General features: G+C 54.8%; 2 protein-coding genes across 3 annotated transcripts; one reads left to right on the top strand and one right to left on the bottom strand.

Moving 5' to 3' along the window:
- Positions 1-17192, top strand: HNF1A (HNF1 homeobox A). The gene is given in 10 exon segments (XM_018061120.1): positions 1-533; positions 8206-8405; positions 10133-10319; positions 11123-11364; positions 12214-12365; positions 12476-12677; positions 13308-13499; positions 14216-14342; positions 14344-14570; positions 15902-17192. Coding segments are annotated over 10 exon segments (1983 nt in total). The 5' UTR covers positions 1-201; the 3' UTR covers positions 16024-17192.
- C17H12orf43 (chromosome 17 C12orf43 homolog) lies at positions 17129-27363 on the bottom strand. 2 transcript variants are annotated; one of them, XM_005691577.3, is made up of 6 exons: positions 27198-27363; positions 23596-23638; positions 23303-23401; positions 19542-19615; positions 18903-18993; positions 17129-18405 (listed from the first exon to the last, which is right to left on the bottom strand). In XM_005691577.3, exons 1-6 carry the CDS (start codon positions 27319-27321, stop codon positions 18072-18074), a joined length of 765 nt encoding a protein of 254 aa, XP_005691634.2. In that variant the 5' UTR covers positions 27322-27363; the 3' UTR covers positions 17129-18071. The 2 variants fall into 2 exon arrangements, with proteins under 2 accessions (XP_005691634.2, XP_005691635.2); XM_005691578.3 differs by having other exon boundaries at positions 17129-18402; positions 27198-27359.

Below are 27779 nucleotides of genomic sequence, written 5' to 3'. Positions count from 1 at the left end.
CTGATTCACTGGCCACTGGGGCCAGGGTTGGGGGTTGGGGGTGCCCACAGGGCTTGGTTAGTGGGGTTTGGGGGGGCAGCGGGTGCAAGGAGCCTGGCTGGGGCCTGCCTGAGGGCCGGCCAGCACGGAGCCAGCCCACGCGGTCGGGGGAGGCGGCCGGCTCGGTGGCCCCTGGCCGCGTGGCCCGGCGCTAGTGGAGCCATGGTTTCTAAACTGAGCCAGCTGCAGACGGAGCTCCTGGCGGCCCTGCTCGAGTCAGGCCTGAGCAAAGAGGCGCTGATTCAGGCGCTGGGTGAGCCGGGGCCCTACCTGCTGGCTGGAGATGGCCCCTTGGACAAGGGGGAGTCCTGTGGCAGTGGCAGTGGCCGAGGGGAGCTGGCCGAGCTGCCCAATGGGCTGGGGGAGACCAGGGGCTCGGAGGACGAGACGGACGACGATGGGGACGACTTCACGCCGCCCATCCTCAAGGAGCTGGAGAGCCTCAGCCCGGAGGAGGCGGCCCACCAGAAGGCCGTGGTGGAGACCCTGCTGCAGTAAGGACCCCTCCCTTGTCCCCCGCTCCCAAGGAGCCCTGAGAGAGGGACCCACCCTCGGCTTCTGCCCGCCCTTCCCAGTCCAGAGTCCCATGGGCTGTAGCCTGGTTGTTGCGACGGGGACAGGGGCCCGTTAGAGCTTGGAGGTGGTGGGAGGGGGGTTCTGACTTGGAGGCTGGAGTCTCCAGTGCCCGATCCGGCCCTCTGCAGATCCAGCCCTGTGCAGGGTCCCGTCCCCATGAGCCAAGGCTTGCAGCCCAGAGCTTGGGAAGTGAGGCATGCCCCGCAGGGGAACCCCAAGATGGGAACAAAGCAGAGAATCCGCAATTTGAGTACCCGGGGAGAGAACCAGGGAAGGGGCGGTGGTGGGAATTTTTAGCTACCAGGCGCATTTCTAGTCCCCCAATCCTAACTTCCCTGCTAAGCATCGGGGCACACCCCTGGCTGGGGTTTTAGGGGGCCCCCTTGGCCTCCCCAGAACTCGAGCTTTCAGCCAGGAGAACCCTGGTCTTTCTTACCTGCGGGAAATGGAGCCTCAGGAGGGGAGCTACTCCCCTTTCCAGCACAGCCTCAGGCCCCCCATCACCAGCGGGTACCGCTAGAAGCCTCCCCGCTTCGTACCCCCACCCACCGGATGGCTCTCCTTATCTCCTGGAGGACGGGGTGGGTCTGAGCCCTCTGCTCCCCTCTCCTCAGCAGAGCTGAGCTGGTTACTAATTACCCATGGGCTTTATTATTTCTCTTTTGTTTTATAAATTTATAAATGGCAAAAGTCTCTGATAAGGCCTGTGATCATTAACTTGTAGGGCTGGTGGCCTGGGGAGGCCTGACCCAACTCCGACTTCCCCCTAGGTGGGGGTGGGGGAGGTTGGAGGTGAGGGAAGGGGAGCCTGGGGGCTTCAGGGACAGGCCCCCCTCCAAGGCTCTGTAACCTCCCTCCTAACAGCCCGGGGAGGGGTGCCCGGCTAAGGTTTCACAGGCGTCATTTCGGGCAATGTTGAGATGAACTCTAGAGGAAGCTACATACAGAGAAGGATGAGGAAAGGAAACTGGGGCACAGAGAGGGGGAAGAGCTGGACCAAGGACACCCAGCTGGGGCTCCACATCCCTCTCTTGGGACCGGGGTCGGAGCTGGGGGCAACTGGGGGTGACTGGGGGGGGGGGTGGGTTGCTGAGGAAGAGTTCCCAAAGACCATCTCTTTTCTGTCCAAGGTCCGGATCACAGCCTGGGGTGGGGGAGGGCGGGATCCATCCCTCAGGGAGCCCTCAGGGCCTGCCAGGCCTTCTGAGGGCCGGGGAGGGGGCAGGGGAGCAGCCAGGGCCCCCTGACTTGGCAGGAGGTGGAGGGCAAAGGGCCCTGCCGGGCTGCAGGGGAGGGGCATAGAGTCAGGCATCACCAGACCCAGGGAGAGGGCAACCTGGACAGGGTGGGGCTGGGCCAGAACTGCTCAGGGCCCCAGATGGGCCTGGGGGCTTTCAGCACGGAGTAGGGGGCAGGGAAGGGGTACCAAAGGCCTTACCTGGCTAGGTGGGGCCTCTTGACCAGTAGCCCCTCCGGTGGGATGATAGGTGGACAGGAAGGCTTGATCCACAGCACGCGACTGGGAAGCAGGGGTCAAAGTGCTCTCTGGGGACCAGCAGAGACCTGGAGGCGGAGGGAGAGAGGGGAAACAAGAAGGAAGAGATGGGAATGGCGGGGGCGTCTCGGGAGGTGATGGAGAGAGAGACCTGGAGAAGCAGAGTGGAGCGGAGGAGCCAGGAGGGGCCTGGGGCTGACATGCAGCTGGGAGAAGGGGCTGGGGAGACAGCGAGGTGCCCCAAGCTGCGAGGAAGCTGGAGTGCTTGCCTCCCGCCCCGATTGGGTTTTCTTTAATGCTAACAGCATGCTATTTACTTTCCATTTAAATTTGAGATGTTGCTATAAATTATCAACCAGCTCCTTGTTCCTGCGGAGTTTATAACTAACTACCTGGGTTACTTATTGTTCAGGTAACAAAAGGGATCTGAAAATGCCCTGAGGGGGGAAAGTGGGGCCTTGAGCCTCAGGACACAGGCTGCAGAGGGGTGGGGGACCCCCGTGACGGCCCTGGGTGGTGGGGGAAGTTGAGGCTGGAAAGGATGGCGAAGGGGTAGGACTTCCCCAGGAAGCCAGGTGTGACCTAGAGTTACCTTGGACATCCTGCCTTGGTTTCCCTGACCAGGACAATGAGTAAAATTCACACTCCCCGCCCACCCTGGTTCCCTGACCTCTTCCTCAGGTACCTCTGCCCCCACCACTTTCCTCCACTTACACTACACTGACTTCACTGATTCCCACCTCAGGACCTTCTCCCTGGAACCTTCTTTCCAGATCTTCCCATGACCAATTCCTTCCCCTTTTTGCTCCAATATCACCTCGTCGGGGAGGCCCTCCCTGATCACCCCATCTAAAGGTAGGTCCCAGCATAATCACTCTCTCTTCCCCTATTTTCGTTGACTTTCTCCTGAAATGCATCATTACTTATGATCATCTTATTTGTCTGTTTTCTGTCTGGGCCCATGACTACCGAAGCTCTTCCGGAGCTGTGTTCACCACTCAGACCCCTGATCTTTAGCCCAGTAGCTGACATATTTCATGAATGAATGACAACTAGGTTTCTCTGAGCCCTGGGTCCATCTGCTGCTATGACCAAGGGGGAGCCCGTCCCCAGGGCTCCTTCCTGAGTGTCCTCCTAGGCCCTCCTATCCCTGAGCCGCTCAAACTCGAGGGTCTCTGGTCCTCTCCACTGGGCAGTACCAAGGCCTGGAGACGCAGGAAGACAGGGGCTGAGGTGGGGCAACCTGACACCCCGACAGAGGCCAGCCTGCCTGGACTTGATCCCCAGCTCAGCTGGGGGAGGCAGTTTCAGTTTTCTGAGCCCCAGTGTTCTCTGCAAGGCAGAGCCAATCATAACGCTTACCCACAGGGTTAAACAGCATGTAAGTGCAACAAACGACTGCTATTATCAATGGTCCCATTTTACAGATGAGCAAACTATGGCTCAGAGAGGCAAAGTGACCTGCCCGAGGTAGTCTTTCAAAGCAGTAAGGCCAGGACTTGGACCCAAGTCCTCCACACTTGACCCAGCACCCTGAGGTCGCAGGCCTGTCTTTGACACGTTCGCCTCCCTCTTTACCCTCCTCCATCAGTCTCACTGTTAACCACTGACTGACTTCCACGCAGTGCTCTAGGGCTCATGCGTGTGTGCGTGCTCAGTCGCCAAGGTGTGTCCGACTCTGAGATGCTATGGGCTGTAGCCTGCCAGCCTCCTCTGTCCGTGGGGTTTCCCAGGCAAGAATGCTCGAGTGGGTTGCCATTTCCTCCTCCAGAGGATCTTCCCGACCCAGGGATCGAACCTGCATCTCCAGCATTGGCAGGCGGATTCCCTACCACTGAGCCACCTGGGAAGTCCCCTAGGGCTTATGAAGGGCTTACAAATGCATGAAACTCATTTTCTCCTCCTGATAACCTATGAAATATTATTAGCCCCCTATCACGGTTGAGGAAACTGAGGCACATGGAGGTTAAGCAACTTCCCAGAGCCACCTGGAGGGTGAGTGGTAGAGCTGGGGTTCATGCTGAGAACTCGGCTCCCCTCTAGATAAACGGCCCTTCAGGCTGGTCTCCCAGCTCTGTAACCTTAGACCCACCAAAATCCCACGGGCCCGTAAGCAAGAAGCCCAAAGTCTCAAACCTCTGAGGGACTCCAGAACCGGCAGGAGGTGGGAGGAGGGAGATACGGGCAGATCTCCACCATTCCTGAGCCCTCTTCCCTCTGCTGTGGGGCTGGGAGGGGCCAGGACTAAATTGTGGATGGTGATGGTGGAGGTGGTGGTGGTAACAATACCGTTCCACTTACTGAGCACTTACTGTGCGCCTGGCCCTGACCTCAGCATTTCACCCCTACTAGAAACTCATCCAGTTCTCCCAATAGACAACTGGGAGGCAGACGAGGATCTATCATCCTGTTACAGGATGGATGAGAGGCATGTACACCACAGGCGTGAGGTCACAGTGGTGGGATTCGAACCAGGGATTGGCTTAACTCAAACCCATTAGCGTGAAGGCAGGAGATGCCTGGAGACCGGGCCTCTTAATTCTGCCCTGGGGAAAATGTCCTGAAAAGAGCCTGTTCTTGGAGACTCCGTGTGTGTGTGTGTGTGTGTGTGTGTGTGTGTGTGTGTGTGTGAGTGTGTGAGTGTGTGTGTTTTGTGGAGGTGGAGAAAGCAGAAAACAGAGACAGAGATGGAAAGAGAGTGTGTGTGAAACAGAGACAGACAGACAGAGACACGCGGGGTCACATGGACAGGGGGCGATGGCAGATCTTTAGTGTGAGCCTGAAGAGGCGCTGCTGAAGGAAGACTGGGCTCCTCTCTGCAGAAGAGACAGAGGGAAGGAGGACCTCTCTCTCAGGAGGGGGACGACTGCAGTTGTGGGAGGAGGGACGCCACGGGCAGCCCAGCCCCGGAATCAGATAAACATGTTTGCCGTGGAGCACAAGGCTGGACTTTGTCCTGCCCTTCCCTCCCAGGACTGACTGGCATCTGGGGAGCTGGTGGAGAGGGGTGGTGGCAGGGAGGAGAGGCTTCTAAGGGCCCCTGAAAGCAGGGAGACAGGGCTCAGGGAGATGTCAGGGGTACAGGCAAAGTGAAATAGTCCTGAGTCCCAGTGAGGTCCCCTTGGACAAGCACACACCTTTCTGAGCCTCAGTTTTCTCACCTGTGAAATGAGCCAACAAGTAGCACCTACCTTCCAGGGTTAAGATTAAAATGGCCAGCCCTTAGCACAGTGCCTGGCTCACTGTGAATACTCAAAAACATGCATTCTCCCGGCTACCAATCAGCCACTGACTGCTGATTGTTTTAACTGCATCTGTCCCTATCTTCCCTTCCTCCCTGCCTCTATGGGAACTGCTGATAAAAAAGGAGGAAGTCAGAGGGCCAATTAGTATGAAGGTCTCTGTGCCCTTGTGTCTCAGAAGGGGACCGTAAGGGGGGCGGTTGAGACTGGTTCTTGGAGGAAAGAGAAGGCCCAGGGGGGAAGGCAATGCGGGGTGGGCTTTAGAGTGCTGAGGGTGGGGTTAATTTGCTTTTAGATTTTTTTTCTCACAATTCAGTTTTAAACATGATCTATGTAGTATATTATCATGTATGATATTGACATTTGTGATACATGATCCTGTATAATTTACAAAGTGCAGAAGAGTAACAGAGAAAAGCCTCCCGCCCCGTCCCTAACATCCAATCAGTGTCTTCAGTTCATTCTGTATCCTTCCTGAATTTTATGTGAACACAAGCAAATATGTAGAAATCTTCTTTTATCCCACTTAGAAAATTTTTTTTTTAAAATTTGGCTGTACCAAGTCTTCATTGCAGCATGCAAGAGCTTCGTTGCCTTGGCCGGGCTCTTAGCAGAGGCATATAAGATCTAGTTCCCTGACCTGGGCCCCCTGCCTAGGGAGCACAGAGTCTTAACTACTGGACCACTTTACATTTTATTTTTATTTTTTTAATATATAATTTTATTTGTTTATTTTTTGACTGTGCTGGGCCTTTGTGGCTGTGGGGGCTTTTCTCTAGTTGCAGCGAGTGGGGGCTACTTTCTAGCTGCAGCCTGAGAGCTCCTTATAGAAGTGGCTTCTCTTGTTGGGGAGCACGGGCTCTAGGGCATGTGGGCGTCAGTAGTGGGGGCACCTGGGCTTGGGAGTCGTGGCTCCCAGGCTCTAGAGCACAGGCTCAGCAGTTGCGGCGGACGGGCTCGGTTGCCCTGAGGCATGTGGGACCTTCCAGGACCAGGGATCGAACCTGTGTCTGCTGTACTGGCAGGTGGACCCTTTACCACTGGACCATTAGGGAAGGCCCCACACAGCAGATGTACCAGACGAATTGTTCCAGCTGAGCTTGTGCAGAGCTTTCTCAGGGGGTTGGAGGGAGGCAGCGCAATTTGGTTGATCAGCTTCCTTTTGCTGGACGTTCAGGTTGTATCCAATCTTTGGCTGTGACACGTGATGCAGCAACACATCACCTCCCGCACACGCCCATCGTCACTTACACCAGTATCGGAAGCCTCCGATTTCCGAAAGCAAATCGCTGCGACGAGGCGGTGGGAACACAGGCTTGGGATTGCACAGACCTGGGTTCGAACCCCAGTTTTGCCTCTCTCAGCATGGTTGCACCTGCCTCGTGATGTAGCAGAAGCTCAGGAGAGGATGAAGGGAAGAGAGGAGGGCTGAGACAGAGCAGGAGAGGGAAGGACTTATATCGGACAGGCAGCCTGAACCCTTTCTGTTCCCCACGGTGAGCTGAGGACCGGAGGCTGAGCCACAGTGGCCTCAGGTCCCTTGAATCCCTCCGGTGACAGAACTACGTATATTTTTTCTTCCAAGAAGTTCTTGGGATGCCAGCCCATAACCCTGGGACTCTGTTGAAAAACTAGCCATCCGCCTCAGGACTGTGTGGAGACTGGCCGCGCCACCGTCTAGGGTTTAGTGCAGATTTTCAGGAGGCGTTGTGACGCTATGTAACTTTTACCAGATGAGCCGACTTAGAACTAAATCCCTTGAGCTGGGATGGGACTCTGCTGGAGTGACCCCATGACCTTGGGCAAGAGATGCACATGACACGGTGCTTTGAGCCTCAGTGACCCTGGCTGTCAAGTGGGAGAATCATGTTTCTCGCCTTCTTGGCGGATCCAATTTGTTTTTCCCAGTAGGTCACTCTCATCTGTACATCCACCCGCCCACCCACCTATCCACCCACACATTCATCCATCCATGCTTTCAACTGCTCATCCATCCATCTGCCTTACCCTCTATGCATCCATCCATCTACCATCTACCCATGAACCATCATATTGCTTCATCCACCAGCCATCCTCTCACTCACCATCCACCATCAATCCATTGATCATCCCATTACCTATCCATCCACCCATCCATCCATGCTTTTATCCACTTATCCACCCGTCTACCCTACCATCTGTCCATCCATACACCCACCTATCCATCCATTTATCTACCATCTACCCATCAACCATCCCATTTATCTATCCATCCATTCTCTCACCCACCACCCACCATCAATCCATTGGCCATCACATTACCTATCCCTGCATCCATCCATCCATCCGTCCATATATACATACACTCATTCATTCATGCAGTCACCAAGGGCATACTCTATGTCAGGCCTATGTTGGGTGCTGAGAACCAGACAGTCCCTGCCCTCCAGGTGTTTACAGTCTCTCAGTGGATAAGACACAGTCACAAATAACATTTCTAGGTAGAATGAGGAGGGGCCTTTAACAGAGGCATGGAAGTGAGGATCCTCCCCATGGGCCTGCGCAGCTTCCAGGGGAGCCTGTTTAAGTCTACATGTGTGTCCGTGTGTCACTGTGTGTTTCTAAACCTTTATCTGTTCCTGTGTGTGTGCAGGGCTGGTTGGGGCCTGTCTACACGTCTGCCACGTGTGTGTGTGTCTGTGAATCTCTGCCCCCATGTCCTTGTGTCCTGACATGAGTGCCCATACCTCCCCGTCCCCGTGTCAGGCCACAGGCCCCTAGGCTCCGCACCTGCCTCCACCCGCCACCCTGGCCTCCCGGGTGGACAGGGCTCCCAGCAGCCACCGCTGGCTCAGCAGACCGTCCTTTCCCCAGGGAGGACCCCTGGCGCGTGGCCAAGATGGTCAAGTCCTACCTGCAGCAGCACAACATCCCGCAGCGGGAGGTGGTCGACACCACCGGCCTCAACCAGTCCCACCTGTCCCAGCACCTCAACAAGGGCACGCCCATGAAGACGCAGAAGCGAGCCGCCCTGTACACCTGGTACGTCCGCAAGCAGCGAGAGGTGGCCCAGCGTAAGTAATGGCCGACAGCAGCCCGTCTTCCCAGCAGGGCCTGGGACTCCCTGCAGCTCGAGGGCGGGGGCTGGAAGTCTCGCCCCCTCCCCATTCCTCGGATAGGCAGACGGACAAAGTCGAGGAGCGGGTGGTGGGGGGTGGGATTCAACCAGCGTGCGTCACCTGTTCTGCGGGAGGCGCTCTGGTGGAGGGGAAGAGGGTTGATCCTGGGCATCGAGAGATGGATGAACTGGGTCCCTGCCTTCTAAGAGCATCCTGTGTGGAGGGGAAGCCGGAGGACAAATCCGCATGATTCGGTGAGACAAGAATTAAAATGTGATAACATCAACAAGAGCCAGCGTTTCTGGAGCATGCACCATGTGCCAGGCCCAGCACAGGGCACCACAGGGAACGCTTCCAAGTGTTGAGCTTGCAGAGAAGCAGCTCCTCTTCCTCAGGGAGGCAGGGGCATCAGGAGGGATCACATGAGGAGTATGACCTCTCGACTAAGTCTTGAAGTGTCAGTTGAATTTCGACCCCTGAAGAGGCAGGGAAGGGTGTTTCAGTCAGAAGGAACAGCAGCAGCCAAGGCTCAAAGGCGAGGTGTATGCTCAGGGAACCCTCCACTGCAAACCTGGGGAGAGCTAGGAGCGTTCTTATTCAGGGCATGGTGGGTTTTACCACCTGAGCTTCATACCCTATAGAGTCCCAAGTACACTTCCACACTTTAGAGCCTAAGTGTAAAAAAGATGGGTTTTGATGTTTCTTTTATAATGACCCAGGTTTGTTTTTAGGCAATACTCATACTTAGTTTTAATAAAACAGAAGAAAGATTTTACAATAAAAAATAGGTGTCTTCTCCTAAAGCAGCCATGGGCATACCTAGTCTCATACAGATCCTTCCAGATCTGTATAATATGCATATAGCGCTGCTCTTTAGTCACTTAGTCGTGTCCGACTTTTGCCACCCATGGACTGTAGCCCTCCAGGCTCCTCTGTCCATGGGGTTTCCCCAGCAAGATTATGGTGAACACTGAGGCACCAGGGATGACCCCCGTGCATACATGAGCCATATACTATATATATACATATATATATATATATATATATATAATATACATATATATATATATATATATATATATATATACACATATATATATTTCCTCTGCTGTTTGAAGGGCAGCTAGCTGTTCTGTTATTTGGAGGTGCCATTAATTGGCCTCCTACCAAAGAATCAGCTGAGAAAGTGGCTGTGTCTCTTCTCTCCTGGCTAATACTTGTACTTTAGGCTTGATTTTCAAGGCTAGAATGTTGAAAATAACTCTTGAATCTACTCAGGAGATACAAGTTCAGGTTTCTGCTCTACTGTGTGGCCCTGGAAAAATATTTAACCTCCCTGACCCTCAGTTACATCTTCTGTAAAATGGGATAGCATACGTGTCCAATGTGAATGAAAGGTGATGCTTACCTGGAGCCTTATATTGAGGACTGTGAGATTATATCGTGGCCCAATAGAAAAGTGTGCAGGGGTTGATTAGTGATGTCTGCCTTGGACGCACGTGAGGCAAGGGGTGACGTGTGTGATGTGTGTTTGTCATCACAGGGTTAGGCGGTTTCTGGGTTCGAGCAGCAAGCTCCTCTGGCTCAGCACCCTAGGAATGAGGAAGAAGCAGAGGCATCTTCAGGCTGATGCGGGAAGGTGGGCTGGCCAGTGTCCTGCTCACAGCTCTCTGTGCCCACAGAGTTCACCCATGCAGGCCAGGGTGGGCTGATTGAAGAGCCTGCAGGAGATGAGCTACCGACCAAGAAGGGGCGCAGAAACCGTTTCAAATGGGGCCCAGCCTCCCAGCAGATCCTGTTCCAGGCCTATGAGAGGCAGAAGAACCCCAGCAAGGAGGAGCGGGAGGCACTCGTGGAGGAGTGCAACAGGTAGGATGGCTGGCGGTCGGCAGGGCTGGCTGGGTCTGGGCTGGGGAGAGGCTGGGGAAGGTAAGGAGGGCTCCTGATCCTGAGGGAGGCCCCCTGGTTTTGAGAGCTCCTGCTGTTAGCCCAGGAGTTCTCGGCTCCTGTTCAGGGCCTGAAACCTGGCTCTATTTCTGGCACCCACCCCCCACCCAGGGATCCCCAGCCTCCAAATCTAATGCCTGATGACATGATGTGGAGCTGATGTAATAATAATAGAAACAACTGTTAGTCACTCAGTAGTGTCCGATGTTTTGTGACCCCATGGACTGTAGTCTGCCAGGCTCCCCTGTCCATGGAATTCTCCAGGCAAGAACATTGGAATGGATAGCCATTCCCTTCTATAGGGGATATTCCTGACCCAGGGATCGAACCTGGGTCTCCTGCATTGCAGGCAGAGGAAAGCCCCAACAGAAGCAGAGTGCACAATAAATGTAATGCATTTGAATCACCCTAAAACCATTCCCCGCTCCCCAGCCCATGGAAAAACTGTCTTCCGTGAAACCGGTCCCTGGTGCCAAAACGGTTAGGAGCTGCTGCCCCGCCTACCCAAGCGCCCCTGAGTGGGGCTGCGCGTCTCACCCGCCCTCCGCTTACTGTGCTCCCTCTGTATGAAGAGACTCAAGAGAGCCTAAGCCATTTGCTCAAGATCGCAGAGCAGACTGAGCTCGGAAGCCAGGTCTGTCAGCTTCAGCTGACTCTCAGGTAGAGAGCCCTGCTTCTCAGAACCTCCCCCAGCCCCAGGAGGCTCACAGTGCCCATCTCTCCAGGGCAGAGTGCATCCAGAGGGGCGTGTCACCGTCGCAGGCCCAGGGACTGGGCTCTAACCTCGTCACAGAGGTGCGTGTCTACAACTGGTTTGCCAATCGCCGCAAGGAAGAAGCCTTTCGGCACAAGCTGGCCATGGACACGTACAGCGGGCCGCCACCGGGGCCAGGTCCCAGCCCTGTGCTGCCTGCCCACAGCTCCCCTGGTCTGCCCCCGCCTGCCCTTTCCCCCAGTAAGGTCCACGGTGAGTGCCATGTGGGCAGGGGGACCGGGCAGTGGGAATATGGGGGTAAGTGGGAGAGGTGGGGAGCACCGCCCAAGGACTGAAGCCACACAAACCACTTAGCACCTCATTATGGCTCCAGCTCTATGCATACTGCCCTATCCGCCCCACCCCTCTCCTCTCCTCTGACCACTCAGCTCCACCCACTGCCCTCTCTTCTGTCCACTGCATTTACTCCAACCCCACTGGATTTGGGTTACAGCAATTCATTCCCGATCAAGCCAACTCAATTGCTTTCAGCTCAACTCAGTCCAGTTCAACTCACTATAATCTGAGTTTCATTTACATTTCATACAGTTTGGCCCAATCCCACTCCCAATTGATCCGTTTAACTAAATGTATTTCAAGGAAATTCAGTTAATCTCGTATCGTTCAGTTCAATTTCAATCCAATTCGATTTGATCCAGTTCAACTCAATCAATCTCAGTTCATTTCGGGTTTGCTTCAGCTTGATCAGTTTCATTCAACTAATTCCAATTCATTCTGTTCAAGTTTGCTGTGGTTTAATTTCATTAGCCTCAGTTCAGTTTGGCTCTGTTGTCTTTCACTGAGCACCGACTGTGTGTCCGGTGTAGCCCTGGGCAGTGGGGGCCACAGAGCTAATAAAACACAAAGCTTGTGTTCAAGGGGTTGAACAAGCAGCCAGCACAGGGCCTGGCAGGAAGTGAATACTCCAGCAAAATCTGCTGGCTGCATAGAGAAAGAGATGGTGTGAGTGGCCTGAACAAGCCAATACAATTAGGGGTGTTGGGGGCCGTAGGCGCAGGCAGGGAAGTGGGGCGCTGAGGCTGGACACTGCTCCCACTCTAGGCGTGCGCTATGGACAGCCTGCCACCAGTGAGGGGGCGGAAGTGCCCTCAAGCAGCGGTGGTCCCTTGGTGACGGTGTCTGCATCCCTGCATCAAGTGTCTCCCACCGGCCTGGAGCCCAGTCACAGTCTGCTGAACACAGAGGCCAAGCTGGTGAGTGTCCCCCCACCTCCCCTATCTCCCCTCGGCTGGGAGATTCTGGGGCAGTACCCAGGGAGGCAGGGTGGGGCCCCGCCCTGACTCAGTCTGGCTTCTCCTCCAAGGTCTCAGCCACTGGGGGCCCCCTGCCCCCGGTCAGCACCCTGACAGCACTGCACAGCTTGGAGCAGACCTCTCCAGGCCTCAGCCAGCAGCCCCAGAACCTCATCATGGCCTCACTTCCCGGGGTCATGGCCATTGGGCCTGGAGAGCCTGCCTCCCTGGGCCCCACGTTCACCAACACGGGAGCCTCCACCTTGGTCATTGGTAAGCTGGTGGGGCTGGAAGGGGGCCATCTGGGTGAGGGGCTCATGGAGGCTCCTGCTGAATCCAGGAATGGGGAGAGCCACTGGGACTCATTCATTCATAGATTTATTGAGTGCCTGCACCATGCTCCACCAGTGACACACAAGTGAACCAAAGAGCCCCAGAACTCAGCCACCCACGTGGGGGAGACAGATAAACAATACATAAGTTACACACTACCTGAGACGGTGAAACAGCTACGGGAAAACAGCAGCGCAAGGGGGACTGACGTTTCCTAGGTTTTAGGTTTTTTTTTAAAGCTCAGAGACTTTATTCACAGAACTATTGTGCAGAAGCTCAATATATGACAGAGAGGGAGTTGCTGGGCAAGGGTTACAGAGTTAAGCCCCAGGGCCTTTGCACAGCTGTGGAACCCCAGGGCACCAAGGAACCCTCTTTGACACACTCCCTGCCCTTATAGTGAGCTAGCGGCTCAGAGAGGGGGAGTCACTTGCCAGGGCCTTAACGCAGTGCAAGGCTGTTTCCGGATTACCTCATCCCCTCCTCCAAGCCACAGGCTCTAGGAGGGAGGGATGGTGCCCCTGGTGGTCTCCGAGGCCTGGCCGACCCCTGCCCCTCCCACCACTCCAGGCCTGGCCTCCACGCAGGCACAGAGCGTGCCGGTCATCAACAGCATGGGCAGCAGCCTGACCACCCTGCAGCCCGTCCAGTTCTCGCAGCCGCTGCACCCGTCCTATCAGCAGCCACTCATGCCCTCTGTGCAAAGCCACGTGGCCCAGAGCCCCTTCATGGCCACCATGGCCCAGCTGCAGAGCCCCCACGGTGAGCACCCCTTGGCCCCCTGCTGGGGGGCGGGGGGGGCGGGAACCCAGGGGAAGGGGCGGCATGGCAGATGCTGTGGTCTGTGTGTGTGTCTGATACTCACAAGTGTGAGTGCCTCTGGGATGGGGACTCTGGGGGTGCTCAGATGCATGTCCATGGGCTGAATACATTTCAGGGTGTGAATCCATATGGTCATGTGTACACACCCACATGTGCCCTTGGGGCCATGTGTACCTCTCAGCTTTTAGAAAGGTGATATGGTGCATACACCATGAAGACATACAACACTCTCAGGAAGGCTTGGTCCAACACCCCCTCATCAAACACCACTGTTTCTGCAGCCAAAGGGAGAATTCCATGAAGGGCAACCCACTCCAGTACTCTTGCCAGGAAAATCCCATGAACGGAGGAGCCTGGTAGCTGCAGTCCACGGGGTCGCTAAGAGGCGACCCCCAGGGGGGGGGGGGGGGGGGGGGGGGGGGCGCCAGGGCTCCCTCCCCCACAAGAGAGGCAGAGCAGGCCCCTGCAGTTGGTGACAGCGCCCATCTCTCCTATCTGGAGCTCCCAGGTTTTAGAAATCAGCCCCGAGTCCCCGACCATTGCCCCACTCGGGGGCTCACCAGGCCCAAGCCCCTGCGTTGAGGCCCCTCGGGGGAGGAGCCCAGCCGGACCCAGGTGCCATGTCTGTACCCTCCTTTTTCCTCCCTCCTGGCCAGCCCTCTACAGTCACAAGCCTGAGGTGGCCCAGTACACCCACACGGGGCTGCTTCCGCAGACCATGCTCATCACCGACACCACCAACTTGAGCGCCCTGGCCAGCCTCACGCCCACCAAGCAGGTAAGGCCCAGCCGGCCCCGCCGCTCCATGGGCCCTGGCCCAGCCCCCGGCCCAGGCCGACGGGGCTCAGGAGCTGCTCTTCTGCCAGGTCTTCAGCTCAGACGCTGAGGCCTCCAGCGAGTCTGGGCTCCACACGCCGGCTTCGCAGGCCGCCGCCATCCACATCCCCGGCCAGGACCCTGCTGGCATCCAGCAGCTGCAGCCCAGCCATCGGCTCAGCGCCAGCCCCACCGGTGAGCCCCCTTCCCCGCGCCACCCCTTCTCGCCGTCCCCACAGCTGAGGAGGGAGGTGGGCGCGGCGGGTGGGGGGTAGGGGTGGACATGCGAGGGGGCACCGGTGCTCCCCTGAAGTGAGGCAAGAGGGGTGTGAAACCACAGGAAGCGGGCCTGTCTCCCCGGAATGTCCACTAACTCGGTGGAGGACGAAGATAGCCTGAAGTAGGGGGGAGTCAGGCGCGGGAAGGGCTTGCTGGGGGCGCCAGAAATGACTCTGTGGTTGTGCTGCTCTGGCTCAGCGCCTGGTGTGTTTTGAATCTGTTGCCAACAGTTAAAAAACTAAGAGCTTTCACACCTTTCTGGCTTCTCCTGGGTAGTCAGGACTCATGTTCCCCCGTAGCGACCACAGAGCCCGCCACATCCCACCCGAACCCTGCATTTCCGTTCCCCAAGAACCCGAGTCTGCAGCCCGCAACGCCACGGTGACGAGCAGGCACTGTGGAGTCAGGCTGCTGGGCTCTGAGACCTGGGGCGGCTACTTGCTAAGTGTGAGTCTTGGGGTCCTCCATCCAGCCCTGGAGGCTGCAGGGACGGTCCCTGGTGGCTCCGCGGTCCAGGCTCTGTGCTCGACCCATGAGATGGGCAGCAGCATCCCTGTTTTCCAGATGAGAAAGCACCTGGGGAGGAGAGGGACTTGGAGGTGGTGGGGCCAGGACCCAGACCCAGGTCCAAACTCCACATCCATTCACTAACCATGTGAATCAGTCAGGGTTCTCCTGAGACGCAGAACCAATAGGGATACACACACGTATTTAAGAAACTGGTTCATACAACCGTGCGGTCTGCAAGTCTGAAAGCTGCAGGGCAGGAGGCCCTGCTGCAGTCTCCTTCTCTGGGAAGCCTCACCTTTTGCGCTAAAGGCTCCAACTGATTGGATGAGGCCCACCCACACTGTCAAGGGAAATCTCCTCTACTTAACACCAACTGATGTAGGTGTTAACCACATCTGCAAAATACACGGCGACATCTGGACTGGGCTTTGGATCACGACTGGGTACTAAAAGGCAAAGCTGACGCACGAAACTAACAACGCCGGTTCACCAGGGCTCCTCTGACGTGCTCGCTAAACTGTGCTGGGGCTGTGGGGGCCACACCCTGGCGGCCCTGGAGCCGGACTGGGTTAATAAGGCCTGAGAGCTGAGGTGTGACTTTGGGGTTCTAACCTGCTGAGACTCAGGAGGTGGTGGGGTGCTACTTTCCCATCCCAAACACCCTCAGGGACGGTGGTGGTGGGGCGTGGGGTAGGGACCAGTGTGGCAGGCACCAGCCGCCTCCTCTGCCTCTGCAGTGTCCTCCAGCAGCCTGGTGTTGTACCAGAGCTCAGACTCCACCAATGGCCACCTGCTACCGTCCAACCACGGTGTCATCGAGACCTTCATCTCCACGCAGATGGCCTCTTCTTCCCAGTAACCACGGCCTCCCAGGGGCCCTGGAGCCTCCACAGTCTGCTGGATGGGTGACCAGGACATCTGAGCCTGCAAACCTTTACTGCTCACCGGGCAGCTGCTCATCCCTGGAAAACTGTGCCTCAGTCCCCATCCCCATCCTGGCAGCTTCAGAAACGGGGGCTTCTGAGGCGCCCCAACCTGAGGAGGGTTGCTTCAGTGCACAAGTGGGGACCGTGGAGAGCTGGAGAGCAGAGCCTGTTCCTGGTGGGTCACGGGGAGGGACTGTCCCTGCTGCCCAGGGTAAATCTTGTTGCTTGGAACACAACCACCCCGAGGCTTGGAGCCCTCGCACCCCGCAGGGAACTGTCAGCCACACTTCTCAGGACAGCAGCCCGTGTAGCTGGCGAAGGTCATAGGTCAATGTGGCCCCAATTCTGTCACCTATGCCCCAATCAGGCCATTCCACCCAGCCCCCCTGCTATTAACCGCATGCCCCTTTGGACCTACCTGTCCCCCACTCACCTAAGCCTCACCTGAGTGGCTCCTCTGGGCTGGGGCCTGGGGAAACGCAGGCCTCTCCAGCTCTCTTCCTCTGAAGCCAAACCTCTCCCCAGCCCATGACCTCCGGTTTTCAACATTTGTCCCCACTGAGCACCACACCTTCTGAGGCCAGCCTGGCATCCTGCATCTACTGGAAAGCCTCCCTCCCCTGCAGGCTGAGGCGTCGTCCCTGCCCCTAGTGAGAGGCTGGTGCCAAGTCAAGGCTGTGGGGCAGCACACCCTTCCCACCTTCGGGAGTGAGGCTGCTGAGCTCAGAAAGCAGCAAGGCCAGGAAAGCAGTGCTGAGGGGCCCAGAGGGAGAAGAGAGGCAAGATCAGTGGAGGGGTTGCACCTGGGAGCCAGGGCCAGCTGGCTGAGGGGAGGGTTCCCAGCCTCCCACCTTCCACCCCCCCCCCCCCCGCCAGGAGGCTGAGGTCCTGAGCGATAAGGCAGCCGTCTCAGCCCAGGGCCCACGTGACCTCATCTCCGGGGGGGGTGGGGGGGGGCTGCTGCAGATAACCCAGCCCTCGTAGACCACCGCCACCCTGGAGTGACAGGGCAAGGGGAGAACTAGCATCAGTGCAGCCTGCAGCCAGCTGAGAGCGAGCCTGTCCATTTATTTAACTTTTAGTAAACACGGACTGTGTCGAATATCTTGCTTGTCGTGTAGGTGGGGTGGGCAGGTGGAAGGGGGCTCGGGGCCTGAGGAGGGGCGGGGCCGGCACACACACTCTCACATTCCACCTCTGTCTTCCTGGCTCCACCGAACCTCCGAGGCCAGGCCTCCGAGCCGGAATGCCTCCTTCACCGAGAACTTCTGCTACTTCTTGCAGGACATGTGGGTCCAGGAGTCCTAGGCCACGAGTGCTGTGACACTTCCTGCAGTCTTGAAGTTGGGGTGTGGGAACACTTCCTGGGGTGTAGGCAGGAGGACCCCACCTGCGTGATGCTCATCAAGTTCAGCACTGACTCAGGGGCAGCACCCAGATCCCTGTTACATTTCCGTTTCCTCGACAATTTATTTTCCATAATCTGGCTGGCTCAGAGACACAATCACACACGGCATATTCATATTGTGGAGATAGAAAATTCTGGAAAGCCGGGTGTGGGGGCAGAGTAGATCTCTCTCTTTTCTAGACAGTGTTTTATGAAGTCTGTGTGGAGGGAGACACACAAGGGGCTCCAGGGCCTCGGAGGCCCACCCCACCTTGTCTCCTTCAGGTCGTCTGCTGCACCAGGCTGCGGCGGCGGAGCTTGACTACTTGGCTTTCAGCCTTGAGTAACCGGGAGTCTCCTTCTTCCTGGGGTCACAGAATGTTCTGGTACCATAGGTCGGCTATGGCCCAGGGGGAGCACAGGAGGGCAGACCCCCCTCACCCTATGACCGCTTCTCAGTCCCAACGCCTGGGCTGGGCCCAGTCACGGGCAGAGCCTGGACTCGTCAGCCAAATTCTTGCATTGGAGAGGGACTCAGGGCTCAGACAGGCTAGTCCCTATGGGAAGCCTGAGCTCCCTGCCTGCACACTGGGCTCAGTTCGAGGGCATGGCAGCAGCACTCTTTGTTGGCGGGGACGGGGAGGCCTCACTGGCCTTCTTTGCCTTTTTCTTCCGCTTCTTTTTGGTCCCAGGGGGCGCCTGGTCCCTGTTGAGCTGGGCAGACTCCTTTTCCTGCCTTCCGACTGCAGCCTTGCTGGTGGCGATAGAGGCCACGTCGGCGCTGTCCTCATTCTTGGCTTTCTTTTTCAACTTCCTTTTCTTCTTTTTCTCCACGGGGACAGGGCCGTGGATGGCAGACTCCTGGAGGATGTCGGAGGCGGACACAGCCGCCTCTCGGCAGCGCTGTAACTCATCGCCATCATCGCTGCTGCCAGGGAGGGTGGGGGGAGTGTTAGTGGGACTCGGGATGGGGCCCCAAAGCTGCCGCACACTGCCCCAGGCCAGGCCACCAGACGGAGGCCAGGGAGAGATGGCGGTATGCGGAGAACTCAGGCTTGGCCAGGGGCAGACCTGGGTTCCCACATAGGCTTCTCTCCTTCCAGGCTGTGTGACCTCGTTTCCTGACTTAACCTCTCCGACCCTCAGGGTCTTCACCTATCAAGTGGGGATCTTAACAGAGCCTAGGCCTCACAGGGATGTCCCAGGAGTGTGGTGTCGGGCATGAGATGGGTGCTCCGAGAGCAGTCAACATCCAGCCCCCAATGGAAGCTCTCCCCCTCCCACTGAGTTACTATGTCTCTAGCTACCTGGCAGGACTCCTCCTGGGTCTAGGCCTGACTGGGATCTGCGTGGCGATCTGTGGGTGGAGGTGGCGGCAGATCTGGTCAAAATGAGGAAACCTGAGAAGAGGACATGTCATCTCACCTTGAGCTGGAAGGCAACCGTTTCTGGCGGGGCTGGGGAGCAGTTTCCTTCTCGGGGCCTCCGGGGATGGACGTGAAGAAAAGGCGGAAGCCTGCAACCCATGGGGATGGAGTCAGCACAGCCAGGGGCCCGCAGGTGCCAAGGCTGCCCCACCTCTGTCCTCACGGAGCCCCTGGTCCAGAGGGCATTGCTCCTGTCTAATAAGAGAGCGGTGCCTCGCAGGATGAGAGGCAGCATGCTTCCTTCTGCTGCAGAGATGGGACCGGGTGCTTGAGGGGTTGCCAGCCACTGAGTCAAGCCAGCAAGTCTCCCGAGGCTTCTGGGACGCAGCAGATGAGCTGCCTGCCTACGGCAGCTTGCAGAGTGGTGAGTGAGTTGGGCAGGGGACAGAGACTCGTGTGTGAGAGGCTGTGAAGTGCAGCAGGCGCTCCTGCTCAGAGTCACCTGGGGCCAGTGGCTGCATTCCTGGCCCCAGCTCCCCTCATGGGTCCCCCTGTGAACAGGGTCACCATAACATCTGCCTCGGACAGGGCCTGCAGGCATGAAGGAAGATAGTATGCCAAAAGGGCATTTTGTAGCTCCAGACTCACAGGAGGGGCTTAATAAAGGAAAGCTGTTATCAACAGTCAAGCTGCTCACCATCATCCTCCAGGGCGCCTCGCTGCACCTCGGCCTTTCTTGGCTCCTTCACGATTTCTGAAATGGTAATGGAGCTATGGGAAGAGACAATGGATTTAGGATGAGATTTTGGGTAACAACAACAAAAATTCTTTTTAATTAAAACTTCTTTTTGTTGTTGCTAAGTGGAGGGGACAGAGTAACGCAATGTTACGCACGGAGGCAGAGGGGCCCCAGGCTGATGGGAACATGCCTGGTCACGACCATAACGTGGTGAAGAGCCCCTGTCAGCTCAAACGACGGTGACTTACTGGTTCAAACCCTACTTTATCCCACAAAGTGCTGAAGAAGTTTTGAAGATACTCACAGTACAACAGAATGCAACTTCAAATAAGGCAAAGAGAAAACGAGAGCAAGAGGGACAGAAAGAGCCAGAAGTGTGGCCAGGAAGCCTGACAGACTTGCTAGACAGAGGGCACACATTTGGTTCTCAACTTCCTGGCAGCAAGCCCGAAAAGGGAAACATGACTGGTTGAGGAAAGAACATTTCAGAGGTTTAGCTCCTAGAACAGGCAGACCTGCTTTTCGTTTTTTTTTTTTTTTTTTTTAAAAAGCTTGAGTTAATACATATTGACACTCAGTGCCAAGAAATAATATGGGGAGACCCCATGTATTCCCCACCTGGTTTCTCCCTCGGACAACACTGTGTGTAACTAACATCCATGATCACAACTGAGAAACTGACTTTGTTACAATCTACTGACCTTTCTCAGGCTTCAGACCTGGGTTTTAAGTTCTGATTTTTGTCACTTATTAACAAGGGACTTCATCTCTCTGAACCTGTGTTACCCCTCTGAACACTGGGAGTGATGAGACTCCCGGCTTCCTAGAGCTGTTACAAGGTTCAAATGAGAAAGTGGACTCCAATCCCTGAGCATGGAGCCCGGCTGTGAACCAGTAAATGCCAGTCATAACAATGATGAAGATGACTACTGCTGTAAGATAAGCAATCAGTGGAGTTCCCTGGTGGCTCAGTGGTTAAGACCAAGCCTGCCAATGTGGGTTCAATCCCTGGTCCAGGAAGATCCCACATGCCATGGGGCAACTAAACCCGTGAGCCACAACTACTGAGCCTGTGCAGGCCTGCGAGCTGCAACTACTGAGCCCACGTGCCACAACCACTGAAGCCCATGAGCCTAGAGCCCGTGATCCCAACAAGTGAAGCCACCACAATGAGAGCCCGTCGCACCTCAATGAAGAGGAGCCCCCGCTCGCCACAACTGGAGAGAGCCTGAGCAAAGCAAGGAAGACCTGCCACAGCCGGAAAAAAAAGATAAGCAATGAGCTCCACAGCAATGTGCTTTCTCTAGCACAGACGAAGAGGGGAGAACTGCCAAGACCAGGAAGCAGGTCTCGGGGAGTGCTGGTGAGGCAGTCACCTCGCAACTGCAGACCAATGCTCTAAGCGACGCCCTTGCAGCAAACAGAATGACTCGCTGGGCGCTTCTCCTAACTGCCCTGTGTAGGTGCTGGAGGCCTCGTCCTGCATGGGACACGGTCTGGGCAGAGGGAACAGAGATGATGCCAACAGGGTCCTGAGCCTGTCCTGGGTGTCTAACCTCCTGGGTATCTAACCCGGTGGTTCACTGTCAGTCGGCAGGGCCATTAGGCGATGTCTGGAGATACAGCTGGTTGTCACGGCTGGTGGAGCAATGTTACTAGGATCTCGTGGGTAGAGTCGAAGTACGCTGCTAACCCTCCTACAGCGCTCGGTACAGCCCTGCACAACCATGAACAATCTGGGCCAAAATGTCCATGGTGCCAAGATAAGAAACCTTGATCTAACACAAGGGACTAACTGGGGTATCATTTCTTTGTGCGTGCTATGTTGACTCAGTCGTGTCTGACTCTGTGCGACCCTATGGACTACAGTCCATCAGGCTCCTCTGTCCGTGGGATTCCCCAGGCAAGAATACTGGAGTTGGTCGCCATTTCCTTCTCCAGGGGATCTTCCCAATCCGGGGATTGAACCCACGTCTCTTATGTCTTCTGCACTGGCAGGCGGGGTCTTTACTGCTAGCACCACCTGGGAAGCCCTTAAAACACAAGACACGGGCTTAGGATAGCTGTGCACACTGTGTGCGTGCCAAGTCACTTCTTTGGAGAGAAATAAGTACAGAACACTGCAGGAACTATCCTGAGGGTGGGTGACCAACGCCCTGGTGGATTTCCACCTGCGGAAATGCTCGTCATGGATTACTGCAATGCCAGGTGGCCCTGGTTACCCTGAAGCCGAACGGTCACTGAGAAAAATCACTCCCTCGGATTGAGATGCCCACCTGACCTTCCTAAACATGGTAAGCACATTCCCACACTAGGGACTGGCACTAAGGCCGTGGGGGTGCAGGCTGCTGAGGGCTGGCCCAAAGTTCTGTCTGGGATTAGCAGCAGCTGTGCACTTTGGGAGGGCTCATCTGTCCTTTTTGATGGTTACTTCAAACTGAAGGACCACAGCCCAAACATCCTGAGTCTCCCTTTCGAAATCTGCTAGGGCTTTGTCAAGTGAGGATAGATCTAGCCCAGCCTGCCCCAGACCGAGTCCCACGCCACGCCACTGGTCATCCTTGGAACAGAGGCCCTGTGGCCAAACATGCTTGGAAGATGCTGGGCTAAACAAAGTTACACAGCACTCTTTACTATAGGACTTTTCAGAGCCTTGAAGACACTACTAAGAATCTAAATCTCCCAGGGCAGGGCTTCCCTGCTGGCTCAGTGGTAAAGAATCCGCCTGCCAATGTAGGAGACATGAATTCGATCCCTGATCCAGGAAGATTCCACGTGCCGCAGAGCAACTAAGCCCACTAAGCCCACTAAGCAAACTACTGAGCCTGTGCTCTAGAGCCTGGGAGCCCCAACTACTGAGCCCACGTGCTCTAGAGCCCTTGCTCTATAACAAGAGAAGCCACTGCAATGAGAAGCCTGTGTACTCAGAGAAAAGCCCACACAGCAACAAAGACCCAGGATGGCCAAAAGTAAATAAATAAAATTACAAAGATAAATTAATTAACCTCCCAAGGCACAGCGGGTATGCAGAGTACAGCATTTCTCCACCTCCTCTTTGCAGCTGGAGCCCTGGTGCCCAGAGCCACAGTCTGGACTCAAGTTCCTGGGCACCTACTTTAGGAATGCTGATCTGGATCTCTCTCTTTTTTTAAGTACTTCTTTGGCTGCGCTAGATCTTACTTGCGACACACGTGATCTTTTCTTCAGTTGTGGCATGTGGGAGCTAGTTCCCTGACCAGGGATTGAACCTGGGCCTCCTGCACTGGGATTGCGGAGTCTTAGCCACTGTACCACCAGGGAAGTCCTGCTGACCTGGATCTTCACAGATTATATTCTCGCAGCACCTGCCATACAGTAAGCACTCAGCAAACAGGAATTCTGCTGGTCCCTTGTCCTCTTGTGGGGGGAATAAGCTCTTGCACCCCGGGGTCCCCTCTTCCTCTTAGGGCAGCAGGAGAGCACAGTGGTTAAGAGCAGGGCCCTGGAGCTGAGCCCACTCTGCTCCCTCCTCCGTGACTGCAGGCACATGCTTCTTCTTACAGACGGGAGCCTTTTCCCACAGCTGGGGAACAAGCACAACGACAGGCCCTGCACGGTAGGGTGATGCCTTGTGCTTACCACAGTGCCAACTTACATCTGCTGAGCTCCCAGGCCTCGGGGGCCATTAGTCCTGGAATGAATGAATGAGGGCAGGAAAAGAGAATGTAGGTGTTTGCTACCTGTCCAGCAGGGCTCCCAGTTTCTTGGCTACATGGGCTCGGAATTCGGGGGTGGTCTGAAGCTCGTTGCCATCTTGTTCGTGCTCATCTACCTTGTGCCTGCAACACATACGAAAGGACCTCACCTCCTGCCAGCTCAGAGGCTGCCCCCAAGAGGGTGGGGAAGACATGTGTCTTGCTCACCCTGACATACCAGGGTGTAGCAGGGAGTACATGGGGTGCGGGGGGCGCAGGTGGCAGGGGCCAACATCAATGAATGAACAGATGAAACCTCAATCCAAAGTGCACAGTACCTGAGGCTTGGCTGGTTGGCTGGCAACTTAGCATTTGTAGCACCTGTGGAAATAATGAACACTGAGGTATTTACAGAGGAAATAACTATACCATCTGTTGTGTGCTGGGCACTATTTTATGTGATTTACACCTATAATTTGTTGAATCTTTCCAAAAACCCGATGGGACTAACAGGGGTGGGGGTGGAGGTGGAGCAGTCACCATCCCCCATTTACAGAGGAAACTGAAGCAAGGAGATGTAAAATAGCTTGTTGTTGTTCAGCTGCTAAGTCATGACTGACTGACTGCGATCCCATGGACTGTAGCCTGCCAGGCTCCTCTGTCCATGGGCTTTCCCAAGCAAGAATGTTGCCATTTCCTTCTCCAGGGGATCTTTCTGACCCAGGGATCAAACCCATGCCTCCTGCATTGGCAGGTGGATTCCTTACTGCTGAGCCACTGGGGAAGCCCTGTTAAACAGCTTAGCCAAACAGCTAACAAGTGACAAGAACTGGGATGAGGATCCAGGCTGTCTGGCTCCAGAGCCCCCTCTTCATCACCATGCTGAATAAGCATGTCTAAGTGTACTCTGATTCCAGCATTTATTGAGTGCCCACTGTGTGCTTAGCTGTGTGCTAAGTGCTCTGGAAGAGAGAAACAAAGGGGGCTCAGTTATGCTGATCACTGGACAGGGAGTCTTGCTGGGGTCTCAGCCTCCTCACTCCTTAGAGGCACCTTTCCGGCAAGTTCATTCATTTAAGAATTATTTTGCTGAGCAAGGTATAGGCCCTGGGGATACCATGGTGAACAGACACTAGACTTTGTGAAGTTCACATCATGCAACCTCTCACTCAATAAATTTGTGGAGCAAGTATGAGCCACAATTGACTCTAGGTACTGGGGTTAGAGGGGTGAAAGGAAAAAAGGCAGGATAAGCAAAGAAGCAATTGTAGAAGAAAGGAAAGCATTACATATGAAGGGAATCACATAAAGTAAGATGATCGTGGAGAGAGGGCATGTAACCCAGTCCTCCTGAAGAGATGGTGTCTCAGCTGTATTAAAGGATAAATTGGAGCCAGACAGGAAGGGGAAATGAGTCCATGACGAGAGACCAACCACATAACTGCTGCTCTTTACTGGGCCTTTAATGTGTGCCAAGCACTGCAGATACATCATCTCTGCTCCTTACAAGGGTGGGTACTATCCTCACCCCCACATTACAGATGAGGATATTTAAATACAGTGAGACTTAAGTACCCTGCCCAAATTCTTCCTGCTAGTGAGTAGTGGCAGGACTTTATTTTTGGGGGCTCCAAAATCACTGCAGATGGTGACTGCAGCCATGAAATTAAAAGACGCTTGCTCCTTGGAAGAAAAGCTATGACCAACTTAGACAGCATATTAAAAAGCAGAGACATTACTTTGCCAACAAAGGTCCGTCTAGTCAAAGCTATGGTTTTTCCAGTAGTCATGTATGGATGTGAGAGTTGGACTATAAAGAAGGCTGAGTGCTGAAGAACTGATGCTTTTGAAGTGTGGTGTTGGAGAAGACTCTTGAAAGTCCCTTGGACTGCATGGAATTCCAACCAGTTCATCCTAAAGGAAATCAGTTCTGAATATTCATTGGAAGGACTGACACTGAAGCTGAAACTCCAATACTTTGGCCACCTGATGGGACGAAGCAACTCATTGGAAAAGACCCTGATGCTGGGAAAGATTGAAGGCAGGAGGAGAAGGGGACGACAGAGGATGAGACGGTTGGATGGAATCACCAACTTGATGGACATGAGTTTGAGTAGGTTCTGGGAGTTGGTGATGGACAGGGAAGCCTGGCGTGCTGCAGTCCATGGGGTTGCAAAGAGCTGGACACGACTGAGTGACTGAACTGAACTGAACTGAGTGAGTGATAGAGATGGACAGGCATTTCTGCACACAGAAAATTTAAAAATGGCAGTTATGGTGACCACAGATGAGAGGACATAGTATGGTCTGGAGCCTACCTGTGGAACGTGTGGCAGGAAAGCAAGCTGGGAATTGATTACCAAAGGGTTTGTAAGTCCTTTTATTTACTTATTATTTTAACTTTTATAGAAATTATTTATTTACTCAGCTCTGCTGGGTCTTAGGTTCGGCACTCTGGATCCTTAGCTGCAGCCTATGAACTTCTTAGTTGCAACATGCAGTCTAGTGCCCTGACCAGAGATCCAACAAAGGCCCCCTGCATTGGGAGCATGGAATCTTAGCCACTGGATCACCAGGGAAGTCCCAAGGGCTTGTGAGTCCTTTTAAACAAAAGCAGGAGTTAGCCTTGCTTTGCTATGGCCTGCTCTGGCAGCCTGGATCCTTCTCAGAATAATCTTTTAGATGCAAAAAATACAACACATAGGATTACAAAGAAAACCAGTGATAGCGAAATTCAGTTATCATTAAGAGTAAAAAGCAAAATTTGGGACACTTTAATACATATGCTTCTTCATTAATGTATTAAATTAGATCTACTGATGGGCCTAAAAATTACTGTAATTTTTAAAAAATTAATTAATTAATTTATTTCTGGCTGTGCTGGGTTTCCGTTGCTGCCTGAGGGCTTTACCTAGTTACAGCAACTGGGGGCTACTCTCTGGTTTCTGCGCTCCGGTTTCTCATTGCAGAAACCGGCTTCTCTTGTTCCAGAGCACCGACTCCAGAGCTTACCAGCTCTGTGGTTTCAGTGCTCAGGACTTAGTTGCCCTGTGGCATGGGGAATCTCCCTGGACCAGGGATGAAACCAGTGTGCCCTGCGTGGGCAGGTGAGTTCTTAACCTCTGGACCAGGAGGAAGTCCAAAATTACTTTAATTTTAAAGCAGGGATGAGTGGAAACGACTTTGTTTCCAACATATTCACAATAGTGAATAAAATATTTTTGATATATCTGAAAGACTAACGGGATTTGAAAGTCTTGAGACTTTTGTTAAGACAAAGTTTAACAGATATTGCCAAAATTACTGCGGTTGTTCACACGCATGATGGAAAGAGAGGCTAAATTTCGGAGACTAGTGAAAGTGAGATGAAGTATTTTCCCCATTCAGATTCACAGGCCCTCCGCAGTCTATCCACCATTGGGTGCCCTTATGTTACGGGGTCTGGGATTTATTCCCAGGGCACTAGGGAGCCAGTGAAGGATGGGGAAGATAGTGAAGGATGGGGAAGGCTGGCGGGCTGCAATCCATGGGGTTGCAGAGGCCATGGTCAAGGAGGTGTGGGACACAGCTCGCTGGCAGCCCCAGGGAGTGAGAAAGTGCTGGAGCGGAGGAAAGGCTGGATGCAAGAATCCAGCTCTCGCAGTAATCTCCGAGGAGTGGCGGGGCGCCCGGGGTGCAACAGTTAGGACGGACCCAAGGAGGCAGAGTCAAGAGATACTCTGGTGCCTTGGTTTCCCGAACTGGGGTCATGGAACACCCCGCCCCGCTGCCCTTGTCCTTATTTTGACTCTGAATCCTACTCTGAACCCCACCCAGGCCGTGGAGCCTCCTCAGGGAAAGAAGTCGAATGCCGGTGACACCCTCTTCACCGTCCATCCTCTCAGGCCTCAGGAGAAGATCATACGCTCTTCGGCCAGACCCCCCGAATATAGCCCCCTACCGACTCTTGGCTTCTCTGGACCCCTCGGGCGCTGCTCCAAGCCCCAAGCCGGCATCGCTGCCTCGCGGCACCGTTCCAGCTCCTCTTCATCGCTGCTGCTGTTGCTGCTCTCCAGATCACTCATGGTGCCGCTGGGTGCCGCCACCTTGAAGCACCGCAAAGGATTGTGGGGAGCGCCTCCTGGAGCTGTCGTCCTTCTCGGATCCAAAAGGGAGCTGAAAAACGCAGGGCATTGTGGGGATTGTAGTTCTTAGACTCAGGCCACCATTGGTCCTAAATTGTCCTGAAGGGTTTCCTGAAACGTGAGAGCTGGAAGGGCCTAAGAGATCAACAGATCTATCCTTGATGAGAAAAATAAGACCTATAGACAGGAAGGAATTGCCTAAGGTCACACAAGGGGTTAATGACAGTCAGGATCGGTTCCCACGTTTTGATCCAATGCACTTTGATTATTATCCACTTATTCTACAAATTCAGGAGTCTGTTTGGGCATCAGAAGTACCTTAGGGACCTTTGTGTCTGTGGCGGGGTAGGGTGGGGGGCAAGGGGCTTCCCAGGTGGTGCTAGTGGTAAAGAACCTGG

The sequence above is a fragment of the Capra hircus genome, chromosome 17, assembly GCF_001704415.2.
Source record: "Capra hircus breed San Clemente chromosome 17, ASM170441v1, whole genome shotgun sequence".
NCBI classification, from domain to species: Eukaryota; Metazoa; Chordata; class Mammalia; order Artiodactyla; family Bovidae; genus Capra; species Capra hircus.
The sequence above is the reverse complement of the archived record's forward strand: the minus strand, read 5'-3'. Positions and strand labels throughout refer to the sequence as shown.